This window comes from Rhinoderma darwinii, chromosome 5 (assembly GCF_050947455.1).
Source record: "Rhinoderma darwinii isolate aRhiDar2 chromosome 5, aRhiDar2.hap1, whole genome shotgun sequence".
Taxonomy (NCBI): Eukaryota; Metazoa; Chordata; class Amphibia; order Anura; family Rhinodermatidae; genus Rhinoderma; species Rhinoderma darwinii.
Genome location: NC_134691.1, coordinates 256,468,569 through 256,493,089, shown reverse-complemented (window position 1 = coordinate 256,493,089; position 24,521 = coordinate 256,468,569). Strand labels below are relative to the sequence as shown.

At 41.5% G+C, this 24,521-nt stretch overlaps 1 protein-coding gene across 3 annotated transcripts in view; it reads left to right on the top strand.

The window, feature by feature from the left end:
• The window catches only part of TPK1 (thiamin pyrophosphokinase 1), a 682,711-nt gene extending 662,793 nt beyond the window's left edge, over positions 1 to 19,918 (top strand). The window contains exons 9-10 of one of the 3 annotated variants that reach the window (XR_012847973.1): positions 11,466 to 11,647; positions 19,818 to 19,918. Coding sequence is in view for 1 of the 3 variants with exons in the window: in XM_075828584.1 (XP_075684699.1) it covers positions 11,466 to 11,596 (131 nt within the window). In the remaining 2 variants the exon portion in view is untranslated. Of the gene's footprint in view, positions 1 to 11,465; positions 12,045 to 19,817 lie in introns of those variants that run through there. The other 2 variants (XR_012847974.1, XM_075828584.1) reach the window with 2 other exon arrangements.
• Positions 19,919 to 24,521: the final 4,603 nt, after the last annotated feature.

The window sequence follows — 24,521 nt, the reverse complement described above, 5'->3', positions numbered from 1 at the left end:
TACAGCCCCCTGTAGATAGTGCCCCACATATAGTCCCCTGTAGATAATGCCCCCTGTAGTTAGTGCCCCGCATATAGCCCCCCTGTCATTTGTGCCCCACATAGGAGCCCCCCTGTAGATAGTGCCTCACATATAGCCCCTCTGTAGCTAGTGCCCCATATATAGCCCGCTGTAGATAGTGCCCCACATATAGGACCCCTGTAGATAGTGCCCCACATATAGTCCCCCTTGTAGATAGTGCCCCCCCTGTAGATAATGCCAATCACACTTATAAGAGAAAAAAAAAGTAACCTACTCACCTGATACCGTTCCCGCACCGTTATTTTGCAATGTAGGCCTACTCTCTTCTGAGCAGGTTTTCTGGGGTTGAACGACGTGATGACGTCATTGCGCCGCTTGCGTCGTTAAAAGGAGCTGAGTGACAGGACAAGTAATTTTGCTCTGCCAATCAGCGCCTTTTAACGACGCAAGCAGTGTGATGCTGTCATCGCGCCGCTTGCATCGCTGAAAGGCGCTGATTGGCAGGGTGCCCTGCGCCATTCAACGACGCAAGCAGCATGATGACGTCGTCCCACCACTTGCGTCATTGAAAGGCACTGAATAGCAGGGCATGGAACTCCTCTCGTCTCATGGACGGTGCGGCCCTGTTGATGGGGGTTTGCAAACTATGGGCCCCTCAAGGCCGCTTCAGATTTGAACTGGTCCCTTAAAAAAATTGCCTTTTGAAATTTTCTTGAAAACGTGAGAAATTTCTGCTAACGTTACAAGCCTTGTAACGTCCTAGAAAAATAAAAGGATGTTCAAAAAATGATGCAAACATAAAGTAGACATATGGGGGATGTTAATTAGCAACTATTTTATGTGATATTACAATCTGTTTTACAAGCAGATGCATTTACATTTATAAAAATGCAAATGTTTGCAATTTTTCACTACATTAGGTGTTTTTCAAGATTAAATACTGAATGTATCGACCAAATTTTACCTACCAACATAAAGTCCAATGTGCCCCGAGAAATCATCTCAGAATCGCTTGAATAGGTAAAAGTTATTACCACATAAAATGACATGTCAGATTTGAAAAGTGAGGCAAAGCCAGGAAGGTCAAACAAAACTGGCCCCAGCGGGAAGGAGTTAAGTTAGCTTGCAATTTCAGAGTCATAAGCATGCATCGGTAATTGTAAGAAAATAGTGAGTAGATCAATGCTCCCATTGTATACTTTAGACTAGCAATTCAGTAAATTAGGTGAAACTATTCGCTCCTCTGTGCCTGTCGAATTTTTGGACAGATTTTTCAATATGTTTTGGCTGTAATACTGTAAGTAGATGCTCCATAATACTGTTACAGGTGACTTTTGCTGCATTTATCAAACGCCTACAATACTTTTACTCTTTACAACACGTAAACCGCTTAAAGGGGTTGTCCAGAATTAGAAAAAAAGAGTCCACTTTTATTTTCTAGGAATAGTGCCACTCTAGTTAATGGGCTATGTCAATATTAATATATATGAAGCTGAGCTATACCAAACATACTCTATGGACATGGTTGGTGTCGTTTTTTGAAAAAGGGGGGCCAAAGTGGGGTGTGGCTTATAAATCACGGCTGTGCAGCATTTTTATCAATGTCTAAGGACTGAATTTTATTCTACACGTATATGACAAGTCAGACTTCTATTTGCAAAAGCAACAGAGAAATGCATCATGTCACAGATATAGCTCAGATCAGTAATGGTCTTTACATATATAAACTGTATTAATTAATCTGCCCCAATATATTTTGATAGAATAAAAATTATTAATTCATGTGACTTAAATAAAATATTACTGTTCGTCCTCTAAGCCCTGCCATTGTCATAGCACTTAAGCAGCAGATGGAACGTTCTCTGTTTCTGACATTACCTCCTGTAGTAAAGACTTGAAAACAGGAGCAAATTTAGTGAAATCTTGAGAAAACATGAAGTCAGGATCCAAAACCGCGGTTCGATAATGTTATATACATATTCTTGACAGGAGTTCAAAACTGTGTCAGAATTTGATCAGTTGTCATCTTATGAGGAGGATTTTTCCCCTCCTGAGCTGTCAACAGCAAATCTTCTTATAATAAACTACTTGCCAGCAAACTCACTTCTGATAAAGGATTTTTTTTCAATTGTAATGTCTTGCATGACCAAAGGGAAAAATACTGCAGCATTCTCTTATCTTTTTCCGGCTTAAAGCTAAAGCAATATTTCTGTGGGCACCGTAAAAATGGCTTTTACTTTTAAGACATACATAATGGAGCTGTTTGTTATGGACTTATGTTTGATTAAAGCTTACCCTGTCTAATTTCGGGATTATGCTGCAGCCACTTATCATACTTGTGCTAGCCAAATTTTCTGCTTCCACTTCAGTGCTGGGGCAAAGCGACTTACCAAGGAGCAGAGCTGTTACTTGTATTATTTCTGTGATACTCTGAAATTAGATTGCATTATGAAATGGGGTTTAAGAATAAACCTGTTTCCCGTTAAAGTTTACGAAGGACGGTCACTGTGAATAACCACTTACAATGCTTTGAAATGGTATAAATGTTCTTATCTTTTTTCATTCAGAATTTAAATGATGTAGAGTAGGCAAGTCTGTTTTTTCACTTGTGTCTTAAAAGGAAACTCATATAATGTCTAAAGCCAGTGCTGTTTTTTCTGGCTTATTGCAGCTAAAGTGTTGCATAGCAACAGTCCATGCACCGCATCAGGTGACAACAGAAGAGATGAGTCATCCTATGAAAGATCATTTAGCCGCTTTCTACTTGTAAAGGATTTGCCAGACACAGCTTCTGTGTCAACGCCTGTGGGTAATCAGTCTGCACCTGCTCCTATGTCTGTGAGACTGACTCCATCTTCCACCACTCAGGATGGCAGGCTTAGGAGTGGGAGAGCCTATCACAGCCTGGCCAGACGGAGCTAGATCCCGCCCACTGTCTATTTATACCTGCCTTTCCTGTTCCTCCTTTGCCTGTGATTCTTCTATGCTTGTTTCCTGGCTTGCTGCTGCTGCTTGTACTACTCATCCTCTGCTTGTTATTGACCTTGGCTTTCTGACCACTCTTCTGCTCAGCGTTTTGTACCTCGCTCTCTCCTGGTTTGACTCGGCTCGTTCACTACTCTTGTTGCTCACGGTGTCTCCGTGGGCAGCTGCCCCGTTTCTCTAGCTTCTGTGTACCCTTGTCTGTTTTGTCTGTCTTGCACTTACTGAGCGTAGGGACCGTCGTCCAGTTGTACCCCGTCGCTTAGGACGGGTCGTTGCAAGTAGGCAGGGACTGAGTGGCGGGTAGATTAGGGCTCACCTGTCTGTCTCCCTACCCTGTCATTACACTACTCCTGTAGATAATGTATTGTAATTGAAGTCCACTTACCTCCTGCAGAGAAACCCCCTCTATGAGTTGTGGCTAAATGGCAAGAATTACACTTCCCGATACTTTCATCCATCAGAGAGTAAGGATATGTTCACATGTTGCAGAAATTTCTGTAACTGTGCCATGAATCTGAAAGGGGTTTGTAAAAATCTGCTGCAGAAACAACCCTATTAAAGCGAACCCTCCGGTCCCAGGACACAATTATAAATGTGATGGTGTATTTGGAGTTTTATTACTTGGTATTACCCAATTGTGCCCCTCTGCTGTGGATCCGCAGTTTTGTGTTCCCCTCTATGTTGTCCCAAAATGTCCACAGCGCTTCACAGACATAGTCTAAGACACTCCCTTTGTTCTGGGATTGTCCAGAACGGCTCACATGACCAGCTCTGACCAATCCGAGAAGTCTAAGAAGCACTGGAGCCAAGTTCAGACATTACAGAGGGGACCCCAAAGCGGCGGATCCACTGCAGAGGTGCACAAATGGAGGGCACCAGGTAATATAACTCCATATACCCCATCAAGGGTCGCTTTAAGATTTATGAAATACATTTTCAGTTGCAGAAATGTTGGCAACAAATCTGCCTTGAATGAACACAGCCTAAGTTCGTGTTCTGGGGGTTGCTTTAGGCTACAACTCCCACTGTATACCCTCACTCCAATGGAGTATATTCAGAGTCAGACTCCATGGTGTTGCAGTAAGGCTGTATATATATATATATATATATATGTGTGTGTGTATATATATATATATATATCTATATATATATCTATAGATATATATCTAGATATATATCTATAGATATATATCTAGATATATATAGAGAGATATATATCAATATATATCTATATAGATATATCTATATATATATATATATATATATATATATATATATATATATATATATATATATATATAGATAAATATATACAGTATAAGTAATACATGCCTAGTTCAGCGTAAAAACAAACAAACTTTAGTTTATCATTTGGAAAATAAGCCGCGGGGATTTGCACTGATTTTCTAAAGCAAGCTCTCCTGGTTTATTGCCCTGATGTATATTCTTAGTAGAACCATTTTCAGCCAACATAATGTTTAATGTAGCTTTGCCCTGCAGTTTTGTAGCATGCAGCTTGCACCTGGATAATATTTGACAAAACATCTTCATGGATTGTTACTGCTGACTGTGCAGACCTCAAGATAATAAATTAGTCCACGAGATGGATTTATCTAAATAGTAAAGACTCATCTCTGCTGAATCCGCATATTTAAAACATTAATCCGCTTTGCAAGGCTTTAATGAGGCCCAAGGATCAGGGTAAAGATATGTTTTCTCATATTGTGCATGTTGTTGGACGCCAGAGGTTAATTATTAGGTAGGGTATTTGCCACCATTCCTAATTTGCATCTTCCAAGTACAAAATAACAAAAATGTGGTCACTTGAAGTAGAGAATCACAAAATCTAAAAGGTTGAGTATTAACATTAACACATATAAATTAGATTCACAAATACATCTTCGGAATCATCATTTCCTCATTGACTTATCCTGAGTCGCAGGCCGTAATCTATAGAAGGAATGATGGATGACTGAAGATTATACATCCATGATATCTAAATCCTTATGATTATGTATACTTATGAAGCCAGATTTTTGGCACCATGTCAGTAATTTAGAAAAGGGCATGAAGCATGGTATTTAAAGTATAGCATTTTGATTTACAAATTTTCACCAGTTATTGGGGAACTTCGAATATAGCAAATTTTATACCTGAACATTCCCGGTTTCAGATCTACATGAAATCATAACATTGGAGCTGCTGGATTCCAATCCTCTGCACTGATCTTTACCCTCCAGTTGGCAGATGAATGGGCTTCAGACTGCTGTACAATCCGTTCTGTAGTCAAAGTGGGAAGGTCAGGCTGGAGAGCTTGAATCCTGCTGCTCTGAGGTCAGCAGTCGCCCATACATTATCTCTATTTTTCCAAAAAATACAAAGACTCCAGAAAAAATAAAAAATAAAAATAAAAACATATTCACTAAAAGGATTTTAAAGAATTAGTGTGAGCAATTCCCCAACAAGTGGAACAATATTTTGCATTAGTGCAACCCCTGTCCATTTTCTCTATTAGGAAATATGGACCGCTCGGGACCCCCTATATTAACCAGAGTGGAGTACTGAGTGCAACCATGTGATATGAAGGTCATCCGTATATTTAAATGCGAGAAGTGCAGCCACCCACAGCTTCTCCCAGCAATAACAGCGGATTTTCAGGGGTTTTTAGCTGCCAGACCCACAGCGATCATCTAATTGCCAACGGGACCTCATTTAGAGAAGGGGTTTTTTTCTCCCAGATTTAAAGGGAACCTGTCACCAGCATTTCACCTATTGAACTTTACTTCTCCCTCACTGGCCGCTGCTATAAAAAGTTAATTGCCGTTATCCCCGCTCCTAAACTCCTCTTCCGACTGTAAATATCGGTCTGCAAACGTTTTGCGCCTTTTATCGTAATTATGCGGTGTCCCTTTGTGCGCACACACCAAAAGAGGACATCAATGCACAAGCGCGGGATGTTGTGTGCTGGGGGAAGGCGAGGAGCTGTCAATCAAAAGTAAGGAGGCGAAGTAAACTTGGAAAGACTTGAGGAATGAAGATCTGACTCTTTCCAAACGAAGATTTGACTCTTTTCAAATGAAGATCTGACTCTTTTCTGCTCATTAGCATACGGTGTGGGAACACTAAAAAGCTGAATACTAAAGCTACAGAGCCGACTAAGGAGACAATTATAGGTTATATAGAAATGATTTTTCACCCACTACCACATGGTATAGTCGGTTTAATAGGTGAAATGCTGGTGACAGGTTCCCTTTAAAACGTTTTAAGATCATATCTACATAGAAATTCCAAGAAATTGCGTATTCTGTTAAAAAAAAAAGCAAACAAATGGATATATTGCATCACAATGCAAGCGCCGGCACACATCTTAATCATATTGCATGTTTTAGTTATAGCATTAGGGAACAAACATTGTTAAGGTTTGTTTTTGCATCATGGTAATGGTGTAGAATAAAGCTGCACCACAACCATACCCCAAAATCACATATAGTTAAACTTTAAAGTGTGCCTATTGTAAGAAACAAACTCACAATCACTACTTAGATAGCTGTATATGTATAATAGAAAAAAGGGTCTAGCCTGTGTTTTTGGTTTTGATTTAGTCTCCCTGCTTGCCTTTTGAGTGGACGAGCTCATTCAGATTTGATGGAAGTGCTGTTTTTAGCAGTCGGAGCCAACTAAATGCTCCCCTTCCCCTCTTGCAGCATGCAGGCTCCCATAGAGAGAGTGAAAGAGTCAAACTCCAGATACATCCCGCTCCTACCCCGGTCTAAAATTTACGATACAGTCTAGACAAATATTTTTGGGGACTGAGTAGTTTTCTGTACATTCTAAAGTGACAAACTCAGCATTACCACATTGAGGGTTAACCCGAAATATAATATGCTTTAAAAGTAGAGGAGGAAGAAAAGTGCAAAAAAATTAAGAAAATAAATGGAAAAGTAGGGGAGGTAGTGAAAACCACATCGGTCACTCCATGTAGGTGGCAAGGTCAAGGGAGACCAAGAATGAGGACCGGCAGTACCAAGTTTTTATCGATCAATTGATTGATAGTTTATGGCCAATTATGTTACATATCCAATTCACGATGCAGGCCGGTAAATACCAACAGGGGGGGGGGGGGATTGCCCTTGTTGCTATCAAATATATTTCTTAACGGATTCAGGGGGGCCTAACTATAGAGAAATCAGAGGTAGCAGTCGCGTCCTGGTGCTTGGTACATTATTTAGGTGATCCTGTTACAGATTTTGCATTGGGACCTATAAACTTTTAGTTATGCCTCTGGCAGATGCCAAGGAGTCAGGGGTTGATAGAAGGGTGATTTATGGGGAAAAGATTAGGAATTTGATGCTAAATTTATTGTAGATTATGAAGACTTTATCCATGGGCAGTTCTATGAAATGCGAAGCATCATACCCCCATCCATTCCACAATGGCAGAAACTCACTAGGACGACAATTAGATACCGTTGTTTGTTTTTAAGAGGCGGATGGAAGGCAGGAAGTTATCGAAAACGGACGACGTTCGTCTCAGAAATTGGTCAATCAAAAACAGCGCATGCAGTCAGCTAATAACCCCATGCCCTTTAATATCCTCTGTACCATTGTATTAGAGCAGGGAATCGGCACATGTGGAAGCTTTAAACCCAATGTAAACAAATCCTTCTAGAAGTTTTGCTTTGGCATTTACAGATGCACTGTGTATGGAACAAAAAAAAAATCACCTTTTCTTAGTTCTGCAGCCATTGAATGTGCTGGATAGTTGTTTCCCTGCACAAGATATGAGATTTCTGAATAATTGCTCTAGGGACACAGAAGTCTCATAAATAAGTCGGGAATTTATCAAAGCACGTTCCCCTCTATAACTGTTGGATCAGACTGAGCTATCATTGAGGTCATTGCGTGGATGTACAAGTTGTCATGCCGTATAGAGACAGAGACTGTGAACACACTTGGTCTTAGTCTCTCTGTTCTTTTCTGTGTACAGTAACAAATGTTCTAGTCAAGCATTTATTTTTGTAATCGTTCTCATATGAAGATCTTCTAGTGCCTTCTAGTGGCTGATGCTACGTAAAGCAGTCTATTAAAATGTACTATTCATGGTGTGTTTTCATTCATATGACTATACTGCCAGTATTTTAGAAGAGAAGATCTAAAAATAATTAGTCAAGTAAAAAAGTCTGGACGTAATTTTTTTCGGCTGCCTTGCATGTTTTGTAAATCTTTTTGCAAGCTTTATAACCAAATGAATTTTTTCGTTTAAGGGATAATAGAGTTTCAGCAAAAAAAAAAAAATATAAATATATATATATATTTTGTGTAAAATTAAAAATTATACAATTTACCAAAATACTTTCTGTATTAATTCCTCGTGTTTTTTTTTTAGATCTCTGGCTGCAGTCATTCAATATAAAACCTTAAGTGTTAACTTCCAGTGGGTAAAATTCTGTCCATGGTCATGTGATGGACACACAGGTGCACGGCTCGTTACAAGACACAGCTCTGATATACATACTGTAACTATAATCAGTCCTGCACCTGTGTAATCATTAGGGTGTTGTATTCCCTATAAGTTAACATTTAAGGCTCCTTATTGAATGACTGTAAGCAGAGATCCTGAAAACCACAAGAAATTGATAAAGAAAATTTTCTGGAAAATTTAATAACTTTTTATTCTACTGTACTAAGAATAAAATGTGCTGAAACAGGAATACCCATTTAACCCTTAGAATGCCTGATGTCAAAGTCAAATGTGTTCTTCTGATAGCTGAACCATAGGGGGTACCCTAGCTTACTTTTTTTTTTTAATTATTTGTTTAAACTGTATATACATAGTTGTTGTGTTTGCATCTTTATTATTTTGGGATAAGAAAAATTTACAGTACACATACACTGATCAGCCATAACATCCAAACCACCGACAGGTGAAGTGAATAACATTGATAATCATGTTACAATGGCACCTGTCAAGGGGTGAGCTATATTAGGCAGCAAGTGAACAGTCAGTTCTTGAAGTTGGTGTGTTGGCAGCAGGTAAATTGGCTAGCGTAAAGGTCTAAATGACTTTGACAAAGACCAAACTGTGATGACTTGATGACTGGGTCAAAGCATCTCCAAAACAGCAGGTCTTGTGCAGTGTTACCTGTATGAAGTGGTTAGTACCAACCAAAAATTGTCCAAGGAAGTCTGAGAACTGGCCACAGGGTCTTGGGTGCCCAAAGATCATTAATGCGCATGTAGAGAAAAGCCTAGACCTCCAATCTCATAGAAGTGCTACTGTAGAACAAATTGCTGAAAAAGTCAATGTTGGCTACGATAAGGTGTCAAAACACACAGTGCATTGCAGCATGCGGCATCTATCTTCAGACAGGTCAGAGTGCCCATGCTGATCCCTGTCCACCACCGAAAGCGCCTACAATGGGCACGTGAGCTTCAGAACTGAACCATGGAGCAATGGATGAAGGTGGCCTGGTCTGATGTATCAGGTTTCCTTATGTATCATGTGGACATGGGGAAGAGATGGCACCAGGATGCACTATGGGAATAAGGCAAGCCAGCAGGGTCAGTGGGATGTTCTGGGCAATGTTCTGCTGGGAAACCTTGGGTCCTGGCATTCATGTGAATTTACATTGACACATACCACCTACCTAAACATTGTTGCAGACCAATTACACCTCTTCGTGACAAAGGTATTCCCTCATAGAAGGAAAACAAATGCTTTGAGGAACATGAAAAAGAGTTCTAGGTGTTGAGTTGACCACAAAATTCCCCAGATCTCAATCCGATTGAGCATTTGTGGGATATGCGGGGGAAAAAAAAGTCTGATCCATAGAGGCCCTACCATGGAACTTACAGGACTTAAATGGAACCTGTCAGTGAATTTATGCTGCCCTCTCCAAGGGCAGCATAAAGTAGTGACGGAAAAGCTGGTTCCAGCGGTCTGTCATTTATGTCTGATAGTTTGGTGATTTTAGAGAGCTTACATTTAGAACATTGCAATGCTCACATTGCGCTGGGAGGAAGAAGTCCGCCATATTCATGACATGTCACTTCTGCTGCCTAGCCATTGTTAATTGACCGCTTTTTCCTTATTGCTATGCATATGGAGAAAGCTGTCAATTATCGGCGAAGGGAGCGACCGCTCATGAATATGCCGGACTCCTTCCTCCCAGCAGGACGAGAGCATTGCAACGTTCTAAATGTAAGTTCGGTAAAATCAATAAAGTATCAAACATAAGTGACGGACCGCTGACATCCGTGTGTCTATCACTGCTTGATACTGCCCTGAGAGAGGAAAGAATAAGGTCACTGACAGGTTCCTTTTAAAGGATCTGCTGCTAAGGTCTTGGTGGCAAATACCACAGGAGACCTTCAGAGGTCTTGTGGAGTTCATGCCTTGTTGAGGCAGTGCTGTTTTGGCGGCACGAATGGGATCAAAACAATATTAGGCAGGTGATAAGGTGAGAGTGTTTGGATCAATTTAATGAATCTATCAATGCACATATGTAAATCATATTCAAAGTATGTTCTTGACTTGTTGCGTTCATCGATTTTCACAAAACATTACAGTGCCATGTATATTCCTTTATAATAAGGCTGGGGCTGCATGGAAACTTTTTGTTGCACAACTTTCCAATTTTGATGGGGATTACAAAAATAGTCTGATTTTTATGAAGCAACAGTATCATACTTGTCAGTGTATGGGGTCTGGTATTGCAGCTCAGCCCCATTTTAGTGAATGTGGCTGAGCTGCAATACCAGACACAGCCTATGGGCAAGAGTAGGCCAGTTTTTGTTTTTTTAGGGGGGAGCACACTGTTTTCTGTAATATCAGACAACTTCTTTAAGTATAAAGTGACATCTGCAGTCCACAGGATTAGCACTTGGTGTAGATCTGTTAAATCCTCTAGATACTATCATTTAGGCTCTCTGTCTGAAAAATAGTACAGCATGTAGCAATATTTTTTCTGCCACCCGATGGACACCATGACGGAACCCATTATAAGTAAATGGGGCCCGTTGGGCAACACCATCAATTTAGTTGATCTGCTCCTATGACCGAACAGAACAACGGAATTGCCCATTGCAAATGTGAACAGTTTAACTATTATGATATCATAAGGTAGAATTAATTATTAAACATATTATAAGCAAAAAAAAACCTCTTTTTTATCATGACAGTTTTGATCCGTAGCAAAGACTATGGTAAAAGTTTCCTTTGAGAGCAGCATGTAATGTCCCGTTCATTCAGGCACAGACGTACAATAACACAGCATGAGGTGTTAGCTCCATGTGGAACATTTTATCCATTTCTGATGATATTGAAATGTGCTTTCATCTCAGCCGGTTAAGTAGAAGATAATTTAGTTGTTTTCTATAGGGAGAATAAAAACGTATTTTTTTTTCTTCACTCAAAGTAAAAAGAAAACAAAAGTTACAATCTTATTTCTTACTTTTCAGCTTCTGGAGTGTTAAAGTTTGGAACTTTGGTCAGCACATCAAACACTTATGATGGCACTGGCATTGTCACCGTGGAAACTGACAGTCCTCTGATATGGACTATGGGCTTAAAGACAACAAATGATGATTGAAGACAAGTACTGAACATCTCACCAGGAGCTCATCTAAGAATAACACTGCAGGTGAAAATAGGTCAAATATATCTGTCAAACTCCTTAAGAAAGAGAAGGCCGTACAAGAGCCAAACTTATTCCGTTTGAAACGCTAACTACCTATCCACCTGTCTGTCTAGATCTAGTTTAAGAATATTGGACAAGATGAAAATAGCTTTCAATTACTCCTAATGGCATGGGTTCAAATGGCAGTTTATTCATTTTATCGGCACAACATTTCAATTTTAAAAAAAGAAGGATTTTGAGCTGGTGAAATCAGTGCTGCATCTATATCAAAGTTACAATATACTAACTGCATTTTTACTGTATTAAAGGTATGTAGCAAAATGCAATACCTAGTACAATGCACATTTTTACTCATCATATGTTTCGTTTTGACTAACACATTTACTACATTTATTATAAAGTGCATTTTGTAGCATGATATAAATAATGTTAAATAAAACATGCTTATTATTTCATTCTAACTTTTATGTTTTATACTCCATTTTTGTTGTTGTTTTTTTAAGAGGAAAATACATTTCCTGTGAAAACCAGTTTCCCATGTAAATTCTCGTCTCTAATCATGTTTGATATCACTGCTGTCTCTGGTAGGATTTGAAGTAATAAAACATTAGGCAGAATGTGCCTGGGCCGTTGCATAGCAACAATCAACGAATGCACTGAGTGACAACTGCAAATCCACTGTGCTTTTTGTATATTGCTGTTGTCACTGAATCTTCTCCAGATTGCTTTCTGTTTCCTTTAGATGATGTTAGGCTACTGCCAGCCAGTCATCTCTGCCGGCTGAAGTTTGAACACTGCCTGTGACATGAATTTTGCTTCACAGGCACTGTACTAAGCCCATCTTGTGCCTTACAATCCTGTTTCAGAAATAAAATACACGACGCTCCATAGTGAAGAAACTTTTTGGTATGTTGAGAATGGACAGAGGGAGGTAAAACTGCTAATAACAGGTACAACTCTTTGAGCAGGTGAGCAGTTAGGACCAGCTGCAGCGCCCCCTTGGTTGGTGGTGCATAAAAGCATCCAAAGTAAGTAGCAAAAATAAAGTTAAAACAAGGCTATCTGGGCCCTGCTGGATGAAGGATAGACTACGTCCTTCATCCAGCAGCGCCCAGATATCCTTGTTTTTTTTATACTCTATTTATGCATATTGTGCCTTAGAACTGCAACATGAGGCTTTTCATATCACTGTTATGACCACTGTTAACTCCATATTAATGCCTATGGATTTAGAATGGGATGTCATAAAGGCTCCTCTAGGTGTCCTAATACGTTTGTCCATATAGTGTTTATATTCACCTATATGAGCTTGTTTGACTCCATTCCAGAACCATAAGCGTTAATATGCACTCACTCGTCTTTGCCGCTATAACAGTCTCCACCCTACTGCGTAGGTTTACAACAACATTTTGAAATGTGTCTGTGGGAATTTCGCCCCAAATTCCTGGGAAAAAAGGGCATTTGTGAGGTCAGGCACTGATGTTGGATGAGAAAATATGTCTTGGAATCTGCAATCCAATTCATCCCAGAGGTGTTGTATGGGGTTGAGGTCAGGGCTTTGTGCAGACCACTCAAGTTCTTCGAAACCAAACTCTCCAAGCTATGTATTTATGAACCTTGTTTTGTGCACTGGGGCACAGTCATGCTGGGACAGGAAAGGGCCTTCCCCGAACTTTTGCCACACTTTGGAAGCATACAATTGTCTAAAATTAGCTGTTGTTACTCCTAGACGCTAACACTTTTAGAGCAATATTAGAGCATGCAGTTGACCAGTGCATATCTAACAGATCAGAAATTTCACTTACTGACTTGTGGCAAAGCAGACAGTGCCTTTTTTAAAGTTACTAAGTTAAGTACCACCCATACTACCAGCAATGTTGATCTATGGAGATTACATGGCTCTGTACGTCATTTTATGAGCCTGTTTGAAATGGGTGTGATGGAAACAACTAAACTCAATAATTGGAAGGGGTGTCCACATACTTTTGGTCGTATTGTGTATATATATTTTACATCCTACAGGAATAGAGTGGATCAGAGTCAGAAATCTGACTATCTAATGTGAATGGGGTACTACCAACATCCCCGACCTTTAGTTCCCACAGAAGCTAAGCTGCTTATTCCCCTCATTATTCTCCTCATTATGCCTAATGCAAAATACATGCATGCACGACCAAGCCAAGCGTACGTGTTTATGGTGGAATCTAGAAAAATAGCTGTCGGCTGAAGGAGAGTTTGTCAGACAGTTATTTCATGTGTATGGCCAGCTTTAAAGAGGATCTGTCACTAGTTTGGTAATGCCCGATCTCCTAGTTAATCTAATGGGCGCTGTCATACTGATAATGCTAGTGAAAATTGTGTCCCAAAAAATTTATTATTTTAAAAGTTATGAGCTTTTTTCAAAACATGTAAATGAGCTTTTATTAGGGAAGTGGGAGGTAACAGCAGCGATTCCCCTACGGTGGAGCTACCTCTCAGCCTCTGACGCTGTCCTATCAGCATGAAGCTGCAGCACACATTCTAGAGGGAAGGGGGATCACTTCAAACAGCCATATCTCGGTCTGTGGGCCACCTAGAACAGCGGTGGCATATGAAAGAGGAGATTCTAATCTTTCATATGACACCAGGATGGCAGTTCTAGCTATGCCACAACCGGAAATATCACCAGTTGAATACACAGTCAGGAATGGAAGCTGTATACTATAATATCACGCTGTGTTGCTGGGCAGGAAAGGGGGAGAAGCTGTATGACGCTGATTGGACAGTGTCTTACAGAAAACATTACACCGCCCAGAGTGAAAAGAAAAAGTCACCTCCTATTTGGCTATTAGGGCTACATTTACATATTTAGAAAAATGCTCACAACTTTGCATATAATAAACGTTTTTTTTTTGTTTTCTTTTTAAATCACACTAGTTATCAGCAGCAAAGCGCCTATTAGATTAGTTAAGAGATAGGGAATAAATAAACTGGTGACAGAGCCACTTTAAACAGTTGAACATACAAGAATGACTGTGTATACAGTTAAAGGGTTATTCCCATCTAGACATTTATGACATATCTGGGACCCGCATTTATCTCCAGAATGGGGTCACCCAACCATCGTTCTGCCTGGTAAAGCGGGACACGTAGTCAAACTGTAAATGTACTTTAATACTAATGTATCAAAGGCAAAGGTTAAAAAAGGCACAGATAAGTGGCACAAATGTATGACTCATAGCAATCAGGCAATTCCAAATGCACCAGATTTAATAAGAGGCTTGTGCCTTTTAACATAATAAAGCATATCCCGATTTTTTTCGGTCGGATTTGGGTAGAATCCGATAGAAAAAACTCTATATGTCTCTGTAATAAATCGGAGCCATACGTTGGTACAGTAGAGGACCCATGCACTTTAATGGAAGACCTATTAGCTGTGATACAGCCATGTGAATTAGGCTTCATTCACATGTGTGACGGGGCTCCGTTCCGCCGGAACTTTCCGTCGGAATGGAATGGAGCCCATAGGTTTCCGTTTCCATCATCATTGATTTCAATGGTGACGGATACGGTGCTAATGGTTTCCGTTTATCTCAGTTGTGCAAGTGTTCCATTGTTTTGAATTCCATTGTGGGAAAACCGCAGTATTTACGCACCGTGCGAACTGACTCTATATATAAATGTAGGAGCCAGTGATTTTTTTGTCATGCCATATCTTAGTAAGTATGTTTATGTAGGCTTTCATGATTAGCCCTTATGAAAAAGGAGATGAAGGCTAGATAATTTTGGAAGGAGTGATTGTCAGATGATAGATAACTAGGAAAGACTGAAAACTGGCTCAAGAAGAGATACAAAGATCAGCTACTTGCACTAATAATTTAGAATTAGACAAGTTTGGGGCGTGGTAAACGACGGAGGCGGATGGCCGCACTTGCAGCAAGCTCCGGCTCACCAACTATAATCTGGAGGCATCCTTCTCCCCACAATGCTCATCGGGGGATTTTGAGCTTATTCCCGGCATCTCCACGACCAGCCGAGAATTTTGAAACCTATATTGGCTCCCTCTAGCCATTTTTCAATCACAGCCTAACATACAACCCTGAAGCATCCGCCTAAATTTGCGGCCACGGTCACTAGCGCGGCTCGCACACCGCGTTCCCACGAGTTCCGGAACACTGGGCCTATCATCCACAGCCCTAGCCTGTCCTAAATCGGCCCCCAGCTGATCACCAACCCACAGGCAGCTCCTCATACTGGCACAAACTGAGCGCCCTTAGTGACGGACACAATTTTGGACCTCGGATGCCGACCAGCAGTTCACCTCACCAGCCCTCATATCACACCTGGATCCAGGTACGCAAAGGGGACAATCTAAATCTTTTTTGACTGGGACTTGAGCAATTGGGAAGTGCTGCCTAGTGAAAGTGCCGGATCCCTGGCCTCAATTTTGACACTGATACTGTGGCCACTTCTCCCTCCACCCATCTACTTCTACAAGGGACCGTTGTTATATAGTGGAACTTTAACTACCTCATACTTATCATTTCTGCTGCAACTGGCCATCCCTCATACCTGCTCCTATTGTGGTAGCCTATATCTTTTTTCACTTTAGCCGACGCTGGCAACAAACCAGCCAAGCATGACTGCATGAAATACACCTGACACTTGCAATCAAATCGTTGTTCATCCAGCCTGTATTTGAATTTACACACAATATGATGTAAAAGAAATCTGTTCTTATGACTCCTATACTTTAGCGATATATGTTGATACATCATAATGGTTAAATACGGTGGAAGCAGCCCTAGGGACCACAGCTCCAACCCTAAAGCTCACGCATTGAAAGGTGACATCGACAAAATTTTGCAAAAAGGCTCTGCAACGGAAGACATAAGCAAACTTCAATCCTCCAAATCAATACAATTTAGACTGCGGGGAACACAGTGACAATATGGAGACACAAGATAGCAGTATCTCACCCATTTTTCGTTCGTTTCTACAACAAGCTCTTCATAAAGCACTGGACCCTATAGCGAGAGACCTTCAAGACATAAAGCAAGATGTCAAACACATCGGTTCTACAGTAGGGGCTTTGGAAACAGCTCAAGCCTCTCTTTAAGTGAGTATACTGCGCCTACTGCTTAGAATTTCAAATCCTGCCAAAAACACTTCAACTCACTCTTTGATTACTTGGAGGACCAGGATAACGGAGGCCGCCACAATAATGTTCACCTGAGAGGCATCTCAGAGGGTATAGTCCCGGAGTCACTACCGTCGTCCTTTCGACTTCGGTGGATGGGAAAAGAGATCTCATTCGTCATCACTCAGATTTGAATGGTCTGATGGAACACCTGGACTTGCAACATATACAGATTCAGGACTGGTCTATCCTCCAAGATATGTCCTTCCTTACTGACCATTTCACCTCCGACTCCGTGTACCAGAATGATGACTGATGGCGGTACTAAATCAAAAAAATCTTCAGGCAAACTGACACCGAAAAGATTGCTCGCCGATGATGGTTGAACAGATGGAACTTTCTCATCTACATCCAGTTATATCCATTGATTTACACAATGTTTCTATTTTGTGCTTGAATTAACCTCTTTATGTATGATGTTAAACATAGCAATTATTTATGTATACCACTAAAAGGCCCATAGTGGCCTACGAAAGTTTTAGTGTGGGAGTCATATGACTAATGTCAAACCCTATGTTACTACCCTCATGCTTGGTTAGCAGGGTTGTTTGTGAACCCCTTGGTTCGCATTTAATTCCTCATTTACCCCTTTTCTCCGTAAGCTCCCACCCCCCTCTGTTTCACCCAAGACATAGAGATGCTTTTTTCTTGTATGAGTTTACGAGACCATAATTCAGTTACGATGAATCTCCCAAAATTCAATAGGTCACATGGCTGAAATTAAGTCTATTTACTATAACGTTAGGGGTCTGAACTCCCCGGCTAAGAGGGGTCAAGTACGTGCTTTCCTTAAAAAAGCGCAGGTTGATGTTTGTTTACTGCAGGAAACACATTTTAGAAAGGAGAACATTCCCTCAATGAACCGTAGATATTTCTCTACTTGGTTCCGTAGTGGAGGCCCAATAGGAGCATCAAAGGGAGTCAGTATAGGGATCTCCAAACATATTCCTTTTTCTTTTAGAGATGTACAGAGGGATATCTATGGTAGATATATATTTCTAAAGTGGATAAATGGTGACCTTTGGCAATGTATATGCTCCAAATGTGTATCAAATAGAGTGGCTGAAATCTACTGTGAAGAAATTTTATGATTTTTAAGGAAGGTACTATGGTCCCGGGAGGCGACGTCAATGTTGCTTTAGATCCACTATTAGACACTTTCACAGGTAAATCCGTAATCTCGTATAGGGCTCTGGGTAAGCTAAAACGTTGCTTCCAGGACGTTGATCTAGTACAGGGGTCTCAAACTCGGCCGGGTAAGTGGGCCACATATAGGAAAAAATGGGAAGTAGACGGGCAGCATTACTTTGAAATTTGATACAATACAAAATTATTGTTAATCAATTAGTTATTTGAACTACTATAACACTATATTACTATAATAATAATACTACATTACTATAATAATACCGCTAGGTTTAAAATTTGAGCTATTTCTCCACATGCTTATTTCAACAATCCAGTTTTCCAGTTTAAGTGTCACTAAATGCAGTCCGGTGGCTCAGTTAGCAGCGTTCGGCAGACACACCTTTTTAGATGCTGCCGCAGTGCCCTCTGTGGATGCTGCCGCAGTGCCCTCTGTGGATGCTGCCGCAGTGCCCTCTGTGGATGCTGCCGCGGTGTCCTCTGTGGATGCTGCCGCGGTGTCCTCTGTGGATGCTGCCGCGGTGTCCTCTGTGGATGCTGCCGCGGTGTCCTCTGTGGATGCTGCTGCAGTGTCCTCTGTGGATGCTGCCACATTGCACTCTGTAGATGCTGCCACAGTGCCCTCTGCAGATGCTGCCACAGTGCCCTCTGCAGATGCTGCCACAGTGCCCTCTGCAGATAATGCAACACACCCCTAGATAATGCCACAGTGTCCTCTGTACATACTGCCACAGTGCCCTCTGTAGATGCTGCCACAGTGCACTCTGTAGATGCTGCCACAGTGCCCTCTGTAGATGCTGCCACAGTGCCCTCTGTAGATGCTGCCAGTGCCCTCTGTAGATGCTGCCCCAGTTCCCTATGTAGATGATGCCACAGTGCCCTCCGTAGATGCTGCCAGTGCCCTCCGTAGATGCTGCCACAGTGCCCTCCGTAGATGCTGGCACAGTGCCCTCCGTAGATGCTGCCACAGTGCCCTTCGCAGATGCTGCCACAGTGCCCTCCGCAGATGCTGACACAGTGATGTCAGGGGCTTGCCCAGAGCTGGAAACCCGGAGCAGAGCCGCTTCTAGCACTCCGCCTGGGATTCCAGCTCTGCTCCTAACATCACTGTCCATATATCGACAGAGATGTCAGGGGCAACCCCAGAGCTGGAGTCCCGGGCAGAGCGCTAGTAGGCTCTTCCTAGGACTCCAGCTGTGCTCCTGACATCACTGGGACTCCTGCTCTGGGGAAGCCCCTGACATCATTGTCGATGTATGGACAGCGATGTCGGAGGCTTCCCCAGAGTCAAGCCTATACTAGCGCTCTGCCCGGGACTCCGGCTCTGGGAAAGCCCCAGACATCGTGTGTCCAAACATGGACAGTGATGTCAAGGAATTCCACAGAGTCCCGTAGCAGAGCCGATACTAGCGCTCTGCCCAGGACTCCGCTCTGGGGAAGACCCTGACACACTGTCCATATATGGACAGCGATGTCAGGGAATTCCACAGAGTCCCGGAGCAGAGCCTGTACTAGCGCTCTGCACGGGACTCCGGCTCTGGGGAAGCCCCAGACATCGCTGTTCATATGTGGACAGCGATGTCAGGGAATTCCAGAGTCTCGGAGCAGAGTCTGTACTAGCGGCTCTGTGTCCCATGGGCCGCAGATGACAGCCCCAGGGCCCGCGGGCCGCGTGCTTGAGACCCCTGGTCTAGTAGATATGTGGAGAACGTTCCATCCATCCATCCACAAAAGATTTTACACAGTCAGATCAACATGGCTCTTACCAGAGAATTTATTACTTATTCATTTCAATTGCTTTTCTACAGTATTGTAAACACCATTTTATAGAATCTCATATATTTTCAGATCATTCTCCCTGTGTCTCTCCAGCCTTCCTAAAAGAGACTCAAACTGGAGACTGAACGAAACACTACTTAAAAGAAAAAAATATGTATCCTCTTTGGATGAAAAGTTAAGTGAATTTTTCTATTTTTTCTGCCTTTTTTTTTATCAAAAAGACATTAGTACTCCGATATTGAATTAGAGGGGAATTTATAGCATTGGGATCACATGTCAAACTAGAAAGAGAACAAAAACTAACCAGCCTCTTGGCTTGTATTAAACAGCTGGAAACTCTTGCAAAGTGGAGTCTGGGTGTTAGGCACTCGGGGGAGTTGTACTCTTTGAGATCTGAGGTAAAAAACCTATTGAATCTAAAATTCGCTAAGGCATACTTGGCCTCGCAATTTAAGCATTATGCTCATGGAGATAAACCCACGAAATTCATGATTTTCCAAGTCAGGTGTAGAAAAGCAAAAGCCTTTATAGGCCAGGTTTCTGCCTTAGACGGATCTCTGGTACAGAACACAGAATCCACAGCTAAAGAATTACGTAACTTTTACCATAGTCTATATAATCTGTACATTCTGAAGACGATGCGGATACCTCGCTTCCCAAGGAGAGACTTACGGCCGAGTTTCGAACTCAATATCTCTGCCGTGTATTTCCGAAACACAGGCCAAGACACTATGCACACCATTTATAAGTAGTGGAATCCTTACAACACTCAAAGAAATGCCTAAAAATAAATGCCCAGGCCATGATGGACTTCCTTCACATTATTACCTCACTTTCCAAGATACTTTGCTCCCTTATCCAACTCGTCTATTAAATGATGCTCTAGATGAAATACCATTTTCACCTCAAACCCTATCTGCAAACATAACTATCATCCATAAGGAGGGCAAAGGATCCCTCTAGATGCAATAATTATAGGCCCATATCCCTACTTAATTTGGATTTTAAATTGTTTGCTAAATTGTTATCCATACGATTAAAACCTTTATTGACCGCCCTTGTGAATCAGGACCAGGTGGGAATTGTCCCTATGAGAGAAGGGAAGGACAATACTTATAAAATACTTAATCTCATTTAATACGCACAATCTATTAAGATTAATACGATCCTGCTAGGTACAGATGCTGAAAAGGCATTTGACAGCATATCCTGGCCTTTTATGAAAGCTACCCTTCTCAAGTTTAACATCCCACCACGATTTGTAGATGCTATTTTCACGATGTACCAACACCCTTCAGCTAGAATTGCGGTCAATGGTAAGTTTTCCCAAACACTTAGAATAGCCAGTGGCACTCGACAGGGATGTCCCTTATCCCCCCTACTTTTTGTATTGTGCCTAGAGACATTACTAAGGAAAATTTGTGAATCCGCTCAAATCAAAGGTATTACGTGTAACGGTCATAGCCACAAGATCGCAGCTTTTGCTGATGACATCCTCTTGACCATAACTAACCCTGCCCAAGCACTTCTATATCTGAAAACGTTATTCAACAATTTTGGACACGTCGAATTTCAAAATTAACGAAACAAAATCACAAGTTTTAAATATTTCCCTTCCCAAAGTGGAAAGCGATTCATTACCTGCTGACTCCCCCTTTGATTGGACACAGGACAAATTGCCCTATCTAGGTATTAATATTTATGCAAATATTACTTCCCTATATAACCTAATTACCCCCCTTTATAGAAAGAAATCATCAGTTCTATAGAAAAATGGAACGTTCCATTCACTTTATTTATAGGACACAAAACTTTACTTAAAGAGGCTCTGTAACCAGATTTTGCAACCCCTATCTCCTATTGCAGCAGATCGGCGCTGCAATGTAGATAAGAGTAACGTTTTTTTTTAAAAAAAACAAGCATTTTTGGCCAAGTTATGACCATTTTTATATTTCTGCAAATGAGGCTTTCTAAAGTACAACTGGGCGTGTATTATGTGCGTACATCTGGGCGTTTTTACTTGTTTTACTAGCTGGGCGTTGTGAATGGGAGTGTATGATGCTGACGAATCAGCATCATCCACTTCTCTTCGTTAACACCCATCTTCTGGCAGTGCACAGACACAGCGTGTTCTCGAGAGATCACGCTGTGACGTCACTCACTTCCTGCCCCAGGTCCTGCATCGTGTCGGACGAGGGAGGACACATCGGCACCAGAGGCTACATTTGATTCTGCAGCAGCATCGGCGTTTGCAGGTAAGTCGATGTAGCTACTTACCTGCAAACGCTGATGCTGCTGCAGAATCAACTGTAGCCTCTGGTGCCGATGTGTCCTCGCTCGTCCGACACGATGCAGACCTGGGGCAGGAAGTGAGTGACGTCACAGCGTGATCTCGCGAGGATACGCTGTGTCTGTGCACTGCCAGAAGCTGGGTGTTAACGAAGAGAAGTGGATGATGCTGATTCGTCAGCATCATACACTCCCATTCACAACGCCCAGCTAGTAAAAGAAGTAAAAACGCCCAGATGTACGCACATAATACACGCCCAGTTGTACTTTTACTTTAAACACGCCCAGTTGTACTTTAGAAAGCCTTATTTGCATAAATATAAAAATGGTCATAACTTGGCCAAAAATGCTCGTTTTAAAAAAAAAAAAAAATTTACTCTTATCTACATTGCAGCGCCAATCTGCTGCAATAGGAGATAGGGGTTGCAAAATCTGGTGACAGAGCCTCTTTAAGTCTATATTTATGAAGAATTTGATGTACCTGTTCCAGACTCTCCCTATTGGTATCCCTAAATCCTTCTTCACAACGGTGAGGAGGATTTTCACCACCTTTAAGTGGACACCCAAACGATCTAGAATCGCTTTTAAGACTCTTACTAGATCAGATCGCCATGGTGGTATAGGGCCGCCAGACCCTATAGTATATTATAAGGCTGTGCAGGTGGGGAGAGTCTTGGACTGGATGAGATGCCCTGATCAAAAGCTCTGGATTGAAGTGGAAGATGCTAACTCCTCTTTGCCATTTAAGTATTTCGTGTTATACGGTATTACCATACCTCCCCCAGGTATATTGAGTATGGTACTATTGAATGCTACCTTTCGGACATGGAAATCCATCAATACTTTGGTCCCTCTTGCCCCATATCCATCTCCATTACTTCAGATTAGGGACCTATCTATTGCCTCTTCGGTGATGGGTAATGACTTAGTGCCGACCTCAATGTTGGCAGATACAAGATCATACACAACGTTGACGGACTCAGGTGTGAATCCTTCTCTCCAGGAAATTTGTGAGTCATTTAATCTACCTGGTCTTAACTCTATAGTATGTAATAGAATACGTACTCAACTATGTACTATCAAACACCCAGACATGAACAGAAATCCGACATGGTTTGAGACCCATGCCCTGGTATGCAATACACCTAGAAAAGTTATTTCTAACGCTTAGAAGTACTTATTATCCGGTATATTAGGAGACGCACATCTTTTAACCTATATTAAGGCCTCGGACAAAGATCTTGAGCACACACTGACAGATGCACAGGTTAAATCGATATTAATGGCTCCAAAATTAGATTTGTGATGTATCCGTATACATGAGAATGCCTACAAGGTTCTAACGAGGTGGTATATGACTCCCGAAAATATACATAGCATAGACCCGACTTATCCAAATGTATGCTGGAAATGTGGTGTTGACACTGGGTTGTATATACACATGTGGTGGTCCTGCAATGTTGTTACTCCATATTGGAAAGACATTTTAAAAATTACTAACAACATTTGCAAAACTGACTTACAATTTAGCAAACAAGTGCTAATTTTGTACTTGTTCCCCCCATACTGCCAATTCTAACAATCTTAAACTAGCTGGACATCTTCTGTCAGCTGCTCGTCTACTTTTATCCAAATCTTGGAAAGCCCCACACCCTCCTTCAATAATGGAGTGGAAGGCGAAGGTGGACAATGTATTTAGTCTAGAGGAGTTGGCATTTTGGGAGACCAGAAACCATTTCAAATTTAAAAATATCTGGAGTGCCTGGGGAAGCTTTAGAGGATTCTTATCCTTGTAATAATTTATATTTTGGTCGGGGTAGACTCATAATTTTTAGGGTTCTTGGGCACAGTCCCCCCTCCCTTGTCTTATCCCTTCTCAATCCCCCCTTCCCTTCCACAAGTTACCATGTTTTTTTTTTGTTTGTTCTTTTACAATTGTACAGGTTTTGTTCTCTTACCAACTATATAATTGACTTTATATGAGATATGCGGGGTAAATGGAGTATCACATGGCACCTATTCAAATAAATAGAAAGCCATGTAATACATGGATTTGTGAAGCCTTCCCAAGCAGAGCTGCTCTTCCCAGTAGTGGGGACCCTTCTCATTGACATCCATATTCCCTAATAGAAAATTGGTTGTCGAGATGGAATAACCCTTTTAAGTTATAGTAAGCTCAGTGAGAAAGTAATTTGATGTTTAAGTTGCCATTGATATCCTATGTTGGTAGCACGCAAGCGAGTGTTGCACATAAACTGCATGGTGTTTTGCTGATGAAGTCATAGATTCCCTTCGGCCTTCACATCATAAAGGCACGATGAAGATGGAGGCGACGGTGCACTGTTGGACTGATGAGACACAATTCCACAGCTCTAATAAAGATCTATCCTGGTAACATGCAGGGCAGATGCGTAGTGCAAGCTGTTCTGTTGTTGCTCTGAGGACGACTTGTACAGTTCTGCTAAGAATCTGTCAGTATGATAT